The sequence below is a fragment of the Apodemus sylvaticus genome, chromosome 12 (genome assembly GCF_947179515.1).
Source record: "Apodemus sylvaticus chromosome 12, mApoSyl1.1, whole genome shotgun sequence".
NCBI classification, from domain to species: Eukaryota; Metazoa; Chordata; class Mammalia; order Rodentia; family Muridae; genus Apodemus; species Apodemus sylvaticus.
This window is the reverse complement of record NC_067483.1, coordinates 40,601,303-40,617,729: the sequence shown is the minus strand read 5'-3', so window position 1 is coordinate 40,617,729 and position 16,427 is coordinate 40,601,303. Positions and strand designations below refer to the sequence as shown.

The window sequence follows — 16,427 nt, the reverse complement described above, 5'->3', positions numbered from 1 at the left end:
CAAAGACTCTGGGAGATGCTGGTAAGCGAGTCAAGTTCAGGCACTGAACAAACCAGTCAGAACAGGCCTGTGCGTTTTGACCTATTCTGCTGACTTCTTTGGTGGCTAACTTTGGTCAGTTCTGGCCTTGCTGACACCTGCCCTCTGTGGTTCACTGCATCTAGGTTACCTTTCTACAAGGTCAGCCCTGTTTCCTGACACTCCCCCCCCCCAAAAAACCTAAGAATTTCCCTCAATAAGCAACAATAACTATCTCACCCTTCCTACCCCAGCCCCCACCCCCACCCCGAGGAGGGACAGTGAAGAAGCCATCCAAGACATACGTATGCTTAATGCCAGGTTGCTAAAATCCCAGGGTATTTTTGATTCACCCCGAGAAGCAGAAGGGAAGGACATTCAAAATGAGAGATGTCTGGATGATGTGAGGCTTTCAAACACAGTAACTTGTAAACTGATGTTGGGCCAGGAGAGAGGTCTTGCTTGTGAGGCTGAGGCAGGAGGATCCTCAGTTTGTGATGAGGTAAGTGACCACAGGGGTAACATCAGTTCAGCCTTGGGAGGATGGCATGTATTTTCAAGGTGAAGTTCCAGGAATCTGCAGGAGTATGCACCGGTGGCCAAGGGGTAGGAAGGTGCTATGAGTTAAAGACACAGTCATGGTGCACCAGGCAGGGCCTGGTGTGTGTGGTAGGGGCCATGTTATAGACATGTGGAGAGTGGGGAAAATTCTGTGATGGCAGAGCTATCATGATACTTAGAAGACAGTGAAGAAAGGGACCCTATAGTACAAAGGGGCAGAAGCCTACAAAGGTAGGTCATTTGTAGAAAATGATGAAATGTCTTACTGGTCAGGCAAATGAGTTCAGGCAGCTTAGCAAGAGGAGGAGGGGTCTCAGGTGGTCTGAGCAAGGCAAGAGCGAGCAGATGAATACTTTAGAAAAAACTCAGTCAGGGAAGGTGCTTTGGGGATGGGAGGGGAAGGGACCCACTGAGATTATCTAGGGATGAAGAAGCCAACTGTCTTAGGACCAGGTCTGAGGAAACAAAAAGAGGATCTCGGTGCTATAGTTACAGTGATCAGTTGCTTTGTCTGAAAGGGAGAACAGGGAGGGAGGTGGCCTTAGAGGAGGCACTAGACATTCAGAGGGAGGGACAGAGCATGTGGGAAAAGGACGGAAGTATTGATGGGAAAGTCCTCTGAAGGAAAATAAACAGCAAAACAGACAGTGGAGAGAAAAGGGAAGAGGGACATGGGGTAAGAATGGAGACAAAGGGCCCAGGCAGGGAAGTTGGTTGCTTGGACCAGGGTCACAGGTAGAGAAGCCTGGCTTAGAACTCAAGGCAAACAGTGTTTTACACGAGCCAGGGCGCTAAATTCAGGCCCAATCCTGTGCAGGGCTCAGAGGTGTAGGTGACAAGTTGCCCGATTCAGTAGTCTGCCTAGCTTCCTGGCCACAGTCCCTGAGCCCCTGCGTGTAGACAAACCAGAGCTGAAGCCTTTCCTCTGGGGAGCTAGTGTTTACAAAAGCCTCAGTCTACAAAAAGGAAGGAAAACAATCAGGGAAGAGGGAGGGGCAGGGAACTGGTGGAAAACTTTGTACAGTTCACACCAGATTACTTAAACATGCGCATGAGTGCGTGCGCGCAAACACACACACACACACACACACACACACACAGCCATTCAAAGGAAAGTGAGTACTGGAAACATAAAAAAGACAGAAAATACTTTCCTCGACACTCCTCCCACTGTGACACCAAACAGTTACAGATGATTACTTTTAGGCAATTACAGAAGAGAAAGAGCATAATTTGTTAGGGGATGTGGAATTTTTGTGGAAGCAAAAAGAATACAATCCCTGTTGCTGAAAACACGAGGAACCCGTTCTGATCAGCTGAGAGAGTGTGGCAGAGATGACCAGGTACGGGGTGAACGGTGAATGGCTCTGTCAGTGTCTGTCAGGAGGCGTGGGAGAAATTACAATAACAGGAGGCGAGGGCATCCTGGTGGAGGCAGCAGGCAACCTGGGTCTTGGCACTGTGCAGAGGCGATGTCCGGGCATGCCCGGTGTAGCGCGCTTCCTCTGCCCAGGTCCAAGGCCCTCTCCGATTCGCCTCCCACCGCATGGGAGTCCGGTGCTGGTTCCCAATAATGACGTCAGTGAGCGATGACCTCAGCGCCCGGGAGGCGCGGGCGGGCTGGCGGGCGGGGCGGGGGGGGGGGCGCGGGCGGATGGGAGAGGCGGGGCAGAGGGGGACACGCCCCCATCCGCCAGCGTCGGCCAATGGGCGCCGCCGACGGCTCCCCGCCTCCCCAAGTGGTATGAAAGGCGCAGCCCGGGGAAAGTCCGGGCAGAGCCCGAGAGGCGGCCGGACCGTCTTCGCTCTAATACTGCTACTTCCTCAGCCACCGGTATGAGCCACGGCAAGAGAACCGACATGCTCCCGGAGATCGCCGCCGCCGTGGGTTTCCTCTCCAGTCTCCTGAGGACTCGGGGCTGCGTGAGCGAGCAGAGACTCAAGGTTTTCAGTAGGGCGCTCCAGGATGCACTGACCGGTGAGCACACGTCGGGGTCCTGGAGCCACCGGGGCGCGGCCACTTCTTGCCTGGGGTGTCCTTCCTCACTCTGGACGGGGACCCCTACGCGAACAACCTCGGGTCTCAGATGTCTTGCTCTAATTAATCTCCTGTTAGGATTAAGGCTGTTGATGGTCCTCTGCCTTTTCAGCTAGGTCTCCGTCTCCCCGCCCTCTGGTCCCCGCCTCGCTCCCGAGGCTCTGACCCTCTTCCTTGAGTACGTTCTGAGACCCTGACAACACCACGAGAAAAGTCAGTGTGTATGTTCAGAGTAGGAGCTCACCTTTGTGTCTGAATCTTGGAGATCTCCAGACCCTCAGGGGATGCTATGGGCCACGGAGGCAGACCAAGCTCTGAGACTTTATGCGCAATTGAACTTTCTGGAGAACTCTGAGTCCTAGCCACACGCTGTATAGTCCTGGGCCTGCTATCATATAGGCCCATTCTGCCGCTTGTTTACCCTCTGGAAGTTGTAATCTGGGCCCCCTTTGTATTTTTTCTTTTTTGGTCCCCCTTCGCCATCTGCCACCTATTGTAGTACAGAAAAGAGTCTGGTAGTCTAGCCAACTGCGGGGGCGGGGAGGGGGGGGCGTGTGTTACGGAGGCTGGGTGTGAGAGAAGGAGGTGGAGGAGTGATAAGCCACCCTTCAGCCCCTGTCCCCAGCTGTTATAACTGGTTGGTTGCCTTGGGCCTGCGATAGCCATCTCTCAACACGTTGGCACAGATCTGAGGACCAACAGCTGTTTCATCAAAACAAAACCTTTTTTTTTTTTTAGCCTGCCCCCTTACCTTTGCTAAAGATCTCAAAACTCTCCTGGTGGGGAAGGGATGAGAGGCCTGGTGACTTGTTAGGCAACCAACAACACTGGCCACTTACTGGCTTTGAAATTTCAGTGCCTGGGTTGTGAGGGGCCCTGCCAGTCCATACGAAGCCTTCCTTCCTTAAACAGGATTGTGCCAAAAATACCCTTGACCACCAGAGAGCACCTACCTGAAAGCTCTGGGCTGCCTTCCAATGTCCACGGACTTGGAAAGGACCCAGGAATCTTTCTAAGTGGCAGGGGGAGTTTAAGGAGAGGTTCTTAAATACCGTGGCTGAGAAGAGGAAGTCTTGTCCCCTCATCCTCCCCTTGTGGTAAACATCAGAGAATGCTTTTCTAACAGTATATCTTCCTCTTGTTTTTTCTGTCTCCCACAGATCATTACAAACACCACTGGTTTCCAGAAAAACCATCCAAAGGCTCTGGCTATCGTTGTATCCGTATCAACCACAAGATGGACCCCATCATCAGCAAGGTGGCCAGCCAGATTGGACTTAGCCAGCCTCAGCTGCACCGGCTGCTGCCCAGTGAGCTGACCCTGTGGGTTGATCCCTATGAAGTGTCCTACCGCATCGGGGAGGATGGCTCCATCTGTGTCCTGTATGAGGAGGCCCCGGTGGCTGCCTCCTATGGGCTCCTCACCTGCAAGAACCAGATGATGTTGGGCAGGAGCAGTCCCTCGAAGAACTATGTGATGGCCGTGTCCAGCTAGATAGGAACCGCCCTGCCCTGGCACTCTACTGTTCTCCTGCTGCCCTGACAACAGGCCACCGTATACCTCAACCTGGGGAACTGTATTTTTAAAATGAAGAGCTATTTATACATGTTATTTTTTTTTTTTAAGAAAAAAGGAGGAAAAAAAAACCAAAAGATTTTTTTTTTTAAAAAAAAAAAAAAAGAAAAGAAAAGAAAAACAATTCCTTAAAGGGAGCTGCTTGGAAGTGGTCTCCCCAGGTGCCTTTGGAGAGAACTGTTCTTGATGGAGTCTGTGAGGCAGTGTTTGCCTAGGGGAATGGGCTGGGGATTGGCCTAGCCAAGGTAAAGGGGGATCTTGGCTAATCCCTCAGGAGGTGGCAAAAAGGAGCAAGGTTAGCAACTGTGAATGAGAGGGGTCAGCGTCTGCTCTGGGTGACCGTCCCAGGTGGGACGCCTGTGTGCCTGACCCCTCTCTTACTCAGGGGCATTCAAGCCTGATCTTAAATAATACTACATTGCCTGAGCTTCTCTTTTGTTTTTCTGCTGAGCTCCTGGGCAGACTGAAAGGCCTCTCCTGTCCCATCTGTTCTAAGCAGAGTGTCTTGAAACCGTGTCTCATTTCTGAGGCTACCCGCGGGGTCCTGAAGAGCTTATTTCCAGCCCGGAATCTGTCTAAACAGTTTTGGAGGGTGGGATGTGAGGCAGGTGTGCAAAGACTTTGGGGCTGAGATGGAGAGGAACTGCACAAACCCCTTGCTGTGCTCCGTGCTGCTTTGTGTGGATGGGTAGTGAATAATTTAGGGATGATTTGCAATGGAATTTTGGGACCCAAAGAGTATCCAGTGGGGGTGGGGTTTTTAGACCCGAACCCTCCTTTTGGGAACCACATGACAGTCTGAATGCTGCCACCATTGTTCCTTTGAGAGGTGGCTCAAAGCTCCAGGGAACTCCAGGTCCTTTCTTACTGCCTTCTCTTCAAGAGTAACCTCCCCCGTTTCTCTTTCCCCTTTCCTGTGGACAGGGGTCCTGGAGGGTCCTTTTTCCTAGGACAAGAGTTCTCAAATCACTGTGCAATAGTCCCAGGAAGCTCTGAGACTGGGCCTCCCAGCCCCTCATGATGCCCTGGTGCCCACCCCTTCCCATTCTTCTAGGGGTTCTGACTGGCTGGTGGGCCTTGCGGAAATCTTCCTGGGCCTCGGGGAGGGCACGTGTGCACTGCAGGACTACCCGGTATTCTTGTGGGGCTGCTGCAAAGAAGCCAAACCTTGGGCACAGCTTTATCTCCTTGGTGCTCAGAGCACCTGTGGGGGAGGTTGCCCCCCCCTCAGTTAAATCCAAATTTATTTGTAGATGTGTGCAATATTTACTGTTCTGGGTTGGAGAAAATTGGGAAACACTGGGAAGACATGGCTTTCCTTCAGGTTCATTGACACTGATGAGGGCTTCTCAGAAGGCCTGGAGCCTCTCCAGCTGAAGGACAGAGCTAGAGCCAGCCAGTCACCCCTTAGTGAGGAGTCCCTTCCCATCTCTCTCCACCGCTGTGGCATCCACGTCCTGGATTTCTCAGCTCCTCAGTTTCTCCTCAAAGGTGCTATTTACCAAACACTCTGCCCGTCCTGTGCCGCCACTCCCCAGCCCCGCGCAGCCTTCCCAGGTGGCTTCGTCTCTCTTGCTTTAAAGTTAACTCTGGGCCCACAGACCCAAGAGCTGTGGATTGAAACAAAGCTGTGAATTGCTCCAGATGGTTCTTGTGTTTGTCCACACACAGGTCCCTGCCTTTTCAGAAGCAGCCTCCTGGTCTCATACTTACATCTGTTCTTCACTGTCCATGTTCACTTTAGAAACGACAAAACCCCGGAGCTGGTCTGTTGGGCAGGCCTGTCTCTCTCTTATTAAGTAAAAAAAAGTAATAGTGATAAGTTTGTAAGCTATTCTGACAGAAAAGACAAAGGTTACTAATTGTATAATAGCGCTTTTATATGGAAGACTGTACAGCTTTATGGACAAATGTAAACTTTTTTTTGTTTTTAATAAAAATGTAGCAGATCATGTACTGTGTAGAGAAGGTGAAATTTCATACTGCTCACTGGCATCTCCCTCTTAGATGCCAACCCCTTCTTCGTGTTTCGTGTATTTCGTCAAGTTATTCTGGGCTCCATCTGCAGCCCACGTTATAAAGATGTTATAAAAGATCACCTAGGTCTGTGGGGAGGTCACTTCCATGCATCCCTCTCCCTAGGAGGTGGCTCCATACTTCTGTCCTTTTTGTGAATATTGTCACAGGTCTCTAAAGAAAATATGTTATCTGCACATTCTGCAGCCAATCCCATAGTTTTGTTCTTGGTGCTTCAGCCCATTGTAAAAGCTGTCCAGCTGTGTCCACATCTGCACAAGCAACCAACCACGGCTGGAAACTATATAAAGAAACCATTCAGGAAGTTCCAAAAAACCATGAAATGTTGGTTTGACACACACTAAGCATACCCGTCCAAGCGATGTGACTGCAGTTCTACACAAGCACACTCTGATGTTCCTCCTGGCATCCCAGAGGACACCTGTGAGGCCAACATTTGAGCATGGTTTGTTTCAGGTCCAGTCCATGCATGGCAGCCTCGGGCCTACCACGTCAGTGTCCTGAGTGGACATGCGCAGACTTTTCCTTGCCATTCTGGAAACGGTCTAGTTTGACAACCATTTCCCACACATTAGGCATTGCAGACAATCTTGGGGTTTAAAGAACATGGCAAGGGGCTACTAGAGTAAAAACTGCTAAGCCATTTTATAAAGGAGATCTTAGCATCTACAAGACTCATGGAGCCAATCCCCATGTCACAAGACTATATTGTCAATGAATATTAAAAGAGGTTAAAACACACCCTGCTTTTCACAGGCCTCTGTGGTAAGCAAACCTCGTCACAGGTTGAGGCAAGACGATCTGCCATTCCTAGAATAGGGGCTCTTGTCACCTCTGCCACCATTTGTCAACTGCCATTCTTCCTGCCTTGTTAGACAGGAGCAGTTGGGCTTCAGCGGCTGTGCACTGGGGCCACACGGCAGAATACCGGAGGCACACGTTAGCAAAAGAGCATCTATTTCTGAGAGTCCGTGGGGTGAGACACCGTGGCTCCTGGTTCATTTATAACTACTTTGACCCCATGGAGAGGGTAGGGTCTATGCAAGAACAATAATTTGTCAGGATTGATTTGGTTCTTTCTTAGAACTTTGATACCCACTCAGCTCCCTACTCAGGCTACAGGTTCATCTTTGACCCACATTGGATGTTTTTCTTGGCTAGAAGTGAGCTGCTCTGAAATTTTCAACTCTCCTCATTTCTGCCCAATCTCCATGACTTTGCACACAGATGTGCAGTTTGTCCTGGGTGTTCTTGGTCACAGTTAGGTCAGCAAAGTCTGTATTCTGTGCCTTGGCTGGGAAGGCATCTGTGTCGCGAATAGACTTGGGTTGCCACAAGAATGGAACCATTTTCATTTGTCCCTCTCTGGATTCAAGGCGATGGTGAGGGTCTGTGAATGCTTGCCCCTCCTCAGGGTTCGTTTATCTTATTCCATCCAAAATTAGCATCTACCTTCTTGTTTCCTGAAAAGCCACAATCCCAAAAGGACCGTTCATCGTTTAGTAGAAGGTTGAAGGAAATTCAGGAAAGGTTGTCTGGAGGCGAAGGAGAGGTCAGCCCCATCTTTGTCAGGGAAACCAAGGATGGTAGGTTTCTCTTGAGCTAGCTTTTGGTTCTTGGTAAGCTAATAATGTCTGCTCCATTTGTACAGAGGGTTCTGTGGTCCAGGAAGATGTTACTATTTTTAGATCTGGCCAATATCAGAAGGCGCAGTGAATACCTACGAGCTGGAGGTTTGAGGGTTCTGGGTGGAGTAGCAGGCTTTCCTGGGCTCAGAAACTAGGCTTTCAGCTTCCTTGTAGCTTGGTTGGAAACCATGGTGGCCTAGGGTCCTGTATATGGTCAGCTGTTTGGGCATGATAATGTCCCTCCCCAGAGAGTCTGGGCAAGGCGCCGGTAGCTGTAGATTAAGAGCCGTCCTGGCTTCTGATAAGGTTTGGGTGGAGGAACCCTTGGTGCTGCCAGAAACAAGCCCCAGGGGGAAGAAACCACTTCTGTGGCTCCTGGCACAGCCTCGGGTAAGAAAGGATCCTGGGGACTCGAGAGCCATGGTTCCTAGGTCAGTGCCAGCCGCCTTCCTAACCCCATGGAAGTTTTGCAGTAGGGTTTGTGGTTGAGAGACTGAATCTTTGCTTTGTGGTCATGGTTCTTTTCTTTGTGTAGCTGGGAAGGTTTTGGGGAAATCACCCAGTTTTGCCTGTCTTAGAGATCAGCAGGCAGAGCTGATCACAGTGCCTTATGCTTCTAATCCTAGCCCTTGGAATGCTGAGGCAGAAGGATAACTGTGACTTTGAGGCTAGCCTGCGCTGCAGAGTAAGATTCTGTCTCAGAAAGGAAAAGAGATAGAGAAGAGAGGAGGGAGAGAGAGGGAGGGAGGGAGGGAGGGGGAGGAGAAGAAAAGATATATGTGTGGGTAGGGATTAAAAGTTTCCCAAGTGCCCCTGTCTTTGTCCTTAGTCTAAACCATCCCCACCACTAGCACCCACTGGAGTCCAAACACGAATCATTTGTATCGCTGAACAGAAAGGTCGTTAGGTGGCACAGAGTCGGGAGATCATCTCTAGCCTGCACCTGACTCCTGCTTGACAAGGTTTTCATCCTCAAAGATAACGAGGACAGAGAGAATGAAGACATAAGTGCCCGGGGTCCTGGGGAGGTCCACTTTCAGGGCTACTCCCTGTCCCTTGAGTGGGTTACCTGGGACAACATGGCTAAAGCCCAGGTGCAGAGTGGGATTTCAAACGCAACCCATTTCAACAAGTCACAAAGTCTGTCAGTGGTTTAGACTAGTTCCGACACTCAGTGAACAAGAATTGTCATCACTAATGGAAATTAATCTCATCTTTTCCAGGGCCCTGTATTGGTCTTAGGTCAGTATCAAATAAAGAAAGTAATGGAATCTGGTAGTATCTTCAGGAATGGTTGTGGTTTGATACAGTTCTGGGGCTTCTTCCCAGAAAAATCCTTTGTTTAGAAATCCTACTTCTAGAGCCCGTGTGAGCGTCATAGGAAAACACACACAAACTGAATGACCTCTGTCATTCTGGTGGAAAAGACATGGTGTCCTTGATACTTTCTAGGCCACTAACCCTGTTGGCTCTAAGGGCCTGCTCATGAATTAATACCAGTCCAGCTACGTGATAATTCACACACAGATGGGTGGGGAAGGGGCTCTCCAATAGCAGCTCTGCCAGTCTGTGGACTCACACCCACATGCTGTCCCTTCCCAGAAGAGAAAAGAATGGGGAAACTGAGAAGGGCAAGCCTGGGCTCTCTGGCTTTGTTCCCACACGATTTCTTTCCAGAGCTGGCAGAGAAACCATTTAAGTTCGGTCTAAGAGGCCACCAGGCCTTGAGATAATGATCTCTAGCAGAGCTCTGCCCTGAATGCAAGGCCTTTCCCCTGCTTTGATAGCCTGGTTCCCCAGAAGCTCCACGCTTGTTTTGTTCCAGCAGAAACCTGGCCCTACCACTTGCCACCCCGCATCCCACAAAGGAGGGCGGGCCTTGGCTCAACCCTTGGCCAGTAAGCCGGGACGGGCTGTCTGGAGTACATCAGATAAGAGGCAGTAACAGCTGGGTGGGATAGAATAAGGGCTGCTTTATTTACCAGCACCCAGGGAGAGGGCATTTAAACTCTGACGGACATCAGACATCGGGCAGTAAATGACTGAGGACAGCTGGGGAGAGGCTGGAGGGAGAGCAGAATGAGTTCAAGCTTTGTCAGAAAAAGGGCCTCCAGTCCTTGGCTCCAGTCCACCGTCATTATGCACAAGAGACAGTGATACAAGATACTCCAGCCCTGCTTGTTTGTTTGTTTATTGACACAGAGTCTCAGGTATCCCAGGCTGGCCTGGAACTGGCCAGGAACTGGCCAGGTACCCAAGGATGAACTGGAACTCCAGATGCTCCCGTTTCTATCTCTTAAGTACCGGGATTAGAGAGTTGGTGCTGGGGATTAAACCCAGAGTACATGCTCCGGAAGTACTCTGCCGTCTAAGCTACAGTCCACCCAGGCCATGGTTTCTGTTGTTGTTGTTGTTATTGTTGTTGTTTGATAATATCTATATGTACAGGGTCCTGGGGAGTGACCTCTAACGAGTCCTGAAATGAAGAGGTGGGGTTCCTCCCTTAGACCTCACAGGAGGAAGCTTCCGTATTGAGGATATCTCCGGTAAAGACTGATAGGCTCCGATCTCTAGGAAGACACATTCTGCCTTGTTCGTACTATAATAGCTAAGGCTACACAGAGGCCTGCCTCTGCTTCCCCGAGCAAGCAGGAAGCCGCTTCCTCCATGCTCAGCTGATGCCCACTCGCTTGTGTAAGGAAGGGACTGTGGTCTCGGAATCTTTGCCCAAGGAATGCCTCTCTGTTCACCCACTGTTTCCTGGTGAACTCACAGCCTCAAGCTATCAGGCCACCAGGCAACTCCTCTGTGGAGGCTCTTTCATAGACTACGTGGTCGTCTTCCGAGTTCTCATGATGGCCAGTTCTCACCGGTGCCTTTCTTTGTAACTCTAAATCTACAGCAAGTTGGATTGCGGGCCAGGCCCTTGCCTGAATGGTGTCACTAGGTGCTAGTGAATATGGACCCAGTGAGGGAAAGTGGGTGGGTGGTAACCCGAGCAGAGAATGGGAGATGAAAAGAATCCAGGTCAGAAATGATCTTAAAAAACAAAATTAAGTCCACTCGGGAATGCTTGTTAAGACTGTGGTTCAGCTCAAAGCATCTGTGACTGGCCGGGAGCCTGTGACCACATCTTCTTAAGAAATTTTACATCTTTGAATCTTGCCAGCTCTTAGGAATTGAGAACCTGCCATTATTGACACATCATAACAAGTCGCAGTTACCTATTAACTTCCTACATACACTCACACAGTAATCACCAGGACAAATGAGGACTGGGCGGCTCCCGGGAAGGACTCTGACTGCTAAAGCTGCACTGGGTCACTGCTGCAGAACCCCCAGCCAGGCCCAACAGCATCCTTCCCATGGTTGACCTGGGCCAGCTGCGAGGAAGTGGGGATAGCACTGGGATGGGAGGAACTTAGCTTCAGGGCTGGCAGTAGCTGGTGATGCTGATGAGGTCTTGGTCCTGTGATTTCCCTGCTTGTGAGTATCAGTTTTTTCAAATTTACAACAAGATATGGTAAGTCATCTCTCACAACTGCATTTCTGTTTCCAGATGGAATGGGGGAAAAGGTCAACTGAGAGTTGTCGCATTCCCTGACAGCACATAGCCCACCCAGATCTTGCCCCTGTTACCCACGAGCATGCTGACAGCCTCCCTGCGCTTCCCCAGACTCATTTTCTGCCTGGCCAGCATCTCGGGACAAGCATGGATTCTACTGCACTGTGTCATTTATTCCTGTTGCTTCTCTTTCCATTCCAAACCCACAAGAAGGAAATAAATGCAAACCCAGCCCCCTACCTTGACACGTTCTTTCCTGATTGTGTTTCCCGATGTCTTGATGACCCATGGGCTGAGAGAACTACGGCCCTAAAGCCCTGCCCAAATGCATAAGTTTTTCTGTGTGTGTTAGTGTATGTGTGACACAGAAGTTCTTTCTTTGGGGTTTGAACACCTCCCCTGTGTACCCAGGCACTCAGCCTGACTCCTTGCAATACCACAGTCCTAAGGTCACTGAGCTACAATAACCTTGACCACAGAGGAAGAAAGCAAAGCCACCATGACCAGAAGGGGAGGGTGGACATGGTCTTAAAGCAGAATGTATGTGTTGGACAGTGGTGGCTCACACTTTTTATGAGGAGGCAGAGGCATGCAGATCTCTGTGAGTTCAAGACCAGCCTGGTCTACTGAAAGAGTTCCAAGACAGCCAGGGCCATACTAAGAGACCCTATCTCAAAAAATCAAAACACAAAGCCAAAAAGATAAGACAAGGCAAAACAAAACAAAACCCACAAACAAACAAAAGAAAAAAAAACAGAAACAAAACCAGAATGCACGCCTGCTCTTCCTCTTCCGGCCTCTTCTGATGCCTCCACCGAATGTCTCCACTGACTGGTGTCTATTCTTACCTCGGGGCTTAGGAAAGCGGTTCATACTTTCTGAAAACAGCCTCTGCCTAGTGCTTTATGATGGACACACATTTACTACTGTTTAACCTTTAATAAATGCAATTAGTATATACTCTTTTTTTTTCCCTCACATTACCTTGCCTGGCCTTGAACTCAGAATGTACCTACCTGGCAATGGATGACCTTGGACTTGTCTTTATTCTCTTGCCTTTCCCTTCTGAGTGCCAGATTACATGTGGGCATCACTACTCCTAGTTTTTGTGCTAGAGATCAAACCCAGAGCTTTGTCCATGCTGCCAACAGTGTAGTCTACCAACTGAGACACACTCAGCTTCGAGGAGCAGTTCTTATATCGACTGGTGGATCTTCAAGCTTGGGTCCCACTTCAAACTACCGACACAAGCGTCTCCACAGCGGGGGACCTTAAGTCTTTTATTTCCCTTCATGGCTTGTGTGTTACTCCACCACGTTGTGCAGAACAGGTCTAAGGACACTGGCGATCAAATGGAAAGACACAATCGCTTATGGCCACAGGCAGCTGCAAGGTTTGCTCTTGTTCCCCTAGCCTCCCTTTCTGGAGCTGAAAGAGACACTTCTCTTTGGGGACTCTTTCTAAGAATGGAGAAGGAGCATCATAAATTGAGTCTGCTTACACTCATGCACTTGGGATGCCCAGTCTCCATGCTAACCAACATCTTCTGCGTGGACAAGGATGGCAGAGTTCCCTTTGATTTTCTAGCTAAGATGGCCCCACCCTGAACCACAGCTTGAGATAATATGCAGCAAATAGGCATATACAGGTGGACATCTAGATGAATAGACTTGCAAATGAGTGGCCATGTACTCCTGGAAGTCGCTTTCATAAGCACCGGCTCGTACATCCCTTAAGGAATCTGGTTTCCTGCTTGGACCTGTGGTTCAAAATGACTCCGTTTAAGAAGGCTCAAAGAGGCTGGGGGTGAACAGTTGGAAACCCCTCCCAGGAGTCTTTCTGGGTGATGGCTCTTGTGTTGGCACTGTAAAAACTGGTGCCCAAGGGGGGTTGGGGAGAAGAGAGAGAGAGAGAGAGAGAGAGAGAGAGAGAGAGAGAGAGAGAGAGAGAGAGTTTGTGTCAGGGTGGGGGTGGGGCAGGGGGCACCAGCGCTTGAACTGTTCAGCTGTCAGTTCTGAGCAGCTGGTGGATACCAAGAACAGTGCAATTAAGCCCTTGGCCCCTCCCCCAGCTTCACACCCCCAAACCCTTTCTTTTCTCGGTGGGGGGGAGGGGGAGGAGAGGGGGGGGACAGCGCTCCCTTGCCAGCTGCCCTCTCCTCCAGGTGTTTCCTGAACCCTCTCTATTTGCTGGCTGGAGTGAGGAGGGACTCAGTTCTGGTTTCTCGTTAGCCAATGGCAGCCGGCGTGGGAGGTCCGTGCTCCTGTATCTGAGGAGAATAGACCACAAACAGCAGCTGCCTCTCGACACCTGACTTTTAAGGGAGTGTGTCAACAGTGAAGGATAAGGAGGAAGGGCAGGGCGGGGCTGTCGGCAGCGGGGCATGCAGAAGGGAGCACTGTGTAAGAACTATGCTCACATCTCTGATCCTAATTCCCCTCTAGAGGGAAAGGAGGCTCAGGGCTTAAAGTGAGGGCTAACCTCCCCCCACTCCACCCCTTCAAGGACTTGATCATTATTAATTCGAATCCCAGTGTTAGACCCCCAGAACATACCAGGCCACCCTCTTCATCCCCCTGCTATGAAACAGATGGAATTGTCTGCAGGAGATCCTGGCAAAAATTTTGATATCCATAGCTCATATGTGGAAACACCTACATGCCTCCTGCCTTGAGTCCAGCCCTTATACCTCAGCCACAGGCAGCTTGGGGCAAACCTAAGAAGTTTGGGGTCTCTCCCCAGCCCCTCTCCCAGGTAGGCAGGGTAGTGAGTTTGGGTCCATCGGCTTCATCTGAGTTGAAATGATATACATTTCTGCATAATAGTTTCATTTCTCTCTCTTCCCCTGCTGTTAACTCCAAGAGGTCAGGGATGTGGGGCTGGATCCCATGTTGTGTTGTGTCTGGACTGTCTGCAATGGGCCTGGCACATAGTAGGGCCTCAGCAATACTGTAAATGGATGCACGGGGACATTACTGTCTTTCTCCTTTTCTGCGGTTATGCTTGTGACAGGCTGACAAACCCCATAACAATGAATGACATTAGTGAGATGTACCTCATCATCTCAGTGAGTCCGCAGAGCGACTCGGTGGGGTTGACCTTGTTAGACTGTCAGTCAGAAAACAGAGACTCAGGTTAAGCAAACTATCCGCCGGCACACTGTTAGTAAATGGCAGGAAACTCAAATACAGGACTGCCTAAATAAACAGAAACAGCAGAGGGGGAGGGGGAGGAGGAAGAAAACAGGGTGAAGAGATTTAGAGGAAGCATTATTATCATCATTGTTATTATCAAAGTCATGCCGAATCCAGGCCTTCTTCCATGTCTCCCTGCTGCTGTTAGCCTTCTGGTCTACCACACCACACTTTACTCTCTGTAGTTATTACAGAAGGGAAACGGTCTGGAATCCAAACCTTACACATCTCTTATGCCTAGGCTTAGACTGCTTGCTTCTTCTTGGACCATTGTTACCATTTCTATAGTGGCTTTTATCTTGGTGGTGGTGGTGGGGATCGAACCCAGGGCCTCTTGAATGCCAGGCAAACTCTCTACCACTCTACCACTCATCCATATCCCCCTATGTGTGTGTGTGTGTATGTGTGTGTGTGTGTGTGTGAATCCTAACATTTTTTGTTGCCTTTCTCTTTTTCTTTCTTTCTTTTTCTTTTTTGTATCAAGGTCTCTGTAGTTCAGGCTTGCCTCAAACTTGCAGTGATTCTCCTGCCTCTGGAGCGCTGGGATTTTAGGCTCATGGTACCATGCCTGGCTTTGCCTTTGGCAGTGGTAGTATGTGTTTGTGTATGAGCGAGTGTGCTTGGGTGTGTGGTGTGCACATGTTCTCCACAGTGTTGTCTTTGTTTATCTGTCATAATTTAACCTGAACAGGAGGTTCACGGGATCAGCTCCGACATTGCTCAACACCATTCACAGTGTCTGCGCTGAACAGGAAGCTGGGACAAGTGCTGAGGGCTCTAGGGAGCAGGCTGCCGGTCCTAGGCATGCACTAGAGTCTCCTTGCCCTTTGACTCATTCCAGTCAGAAAAGTCCTAGTCCAATACAGGCCAAGCAGCTGGATGGATTGATTGCTTCACTTCAGCCAGGAGTTCCAGGCCCTGACATCCTGGCATCCTGGTCTATTGCAAGACACAGACTCTCCTGGGCTGGTTGTGACCCACTTCCTCTCTTCTCGGTTCTGCTCAGGGTGGAGGCTTAAGGCTCAATGGCTTCTCTTGTTTTTACAAAAGGCAAATCACCTCCCTGTCACAGCTACTGCTTGGTCAATAGGCCTTCCTGTTGGCACCACCCAGGGGGAAAATGGAGCTCCAATTATGTCCTAGAACAATATTCAAAGCTACCCAGAAGGCTTCAGCAGGATGTAAACACACTTGTTAAGATCACGGTGCTGTGCGAATTTGAGGGTTGATGAGGCAAGTTGATGTCAACCTCAGAGTCCAGGGGCCGTCCAGGGGCTGCACATGACAACCTGAAAGACCATGGTTTTGAGTTTGAGTCCTTTATCTGCCAGGCAGGGTATCACTGGATGAGAGCCTCTAATGCAAAGAGACAGACCTTTGCACAGAGTTTGGGGTTAGTCAAGGGGCAGGGGACAAGGATTGGTCCTCAGGATGTCACCAGTCAGCAGGAGGTGGCAGGGTAATTACACATAAAAGTACTGTACCCAAGATGCTGACTCTTGAGGATTAAATGCCAACTAAGGGAATAGCACAGGTGGATGCACTCTATCCAGATGCCACCATCACTGCTGGACAGGGGGATGATCAGATGCGTGTGAGGCGAGCCTGGGCAAGGGTTGGGAAAGAGACGCCTTGAGAAGTACTGTGGCAGGAAACACACCTCTCCTGTCTTACCGCTGGGGGCTAGAAACCTGAGACCTGCACCTCAGCCAAAGTGAACGATCGGTGGTTAGGGTAGGCAGAAGAGCAAGACATGGGGCTGGAGAGATGGCTCCGTGGTTAAGAGCACTGACTGCCCTTCCAGAGGTCA

The 16,427-nt window shown here is 50.1% G+C and overlaps 1 protein-coding gene and 1 long non-coding RNA gene across 2 annotated transcripts; both read left to right on the top strand.

Moving 5' to 3' along the window:
- The first annotated feature begins 2,341 nt into the window (after positions 1-2,341).
- On the top strand, positions 2,342-6,145 carry Btg2 (BTG anti-proliferation factor 2). Its single transcript, XM_052199821.1, has 2 exons — positions 2,342-2,557; positions 3,778-6,145. Exons 1-2 carry the CDS (start codon positions 2,416-2,418, stop codon positions 4,110-4,112), a joined length of 477 nt encoding a protein of 158 aa, XP_052055781.1. The 5' UTR covers positions 2,342-2,415; the 3' UTR covers positions 4,113-6,145.
- Positions 6,146-8,157: 2,012 nt separating this feature from the next.
- LOC127696996 (uncharacterized) lies at positions 8,158-11,668 on the top strand. The gene is made up of 2 exons (XR_007980404.1): positions 8,158-8,289; positions 11,418-11,668. It is a non-coding gene; the product is annotated as an uncharacterized LOC127696996 (long non-coding RNA).
- Positions 11,669-16,427: the final 4,759 nt, after the last annotated feature.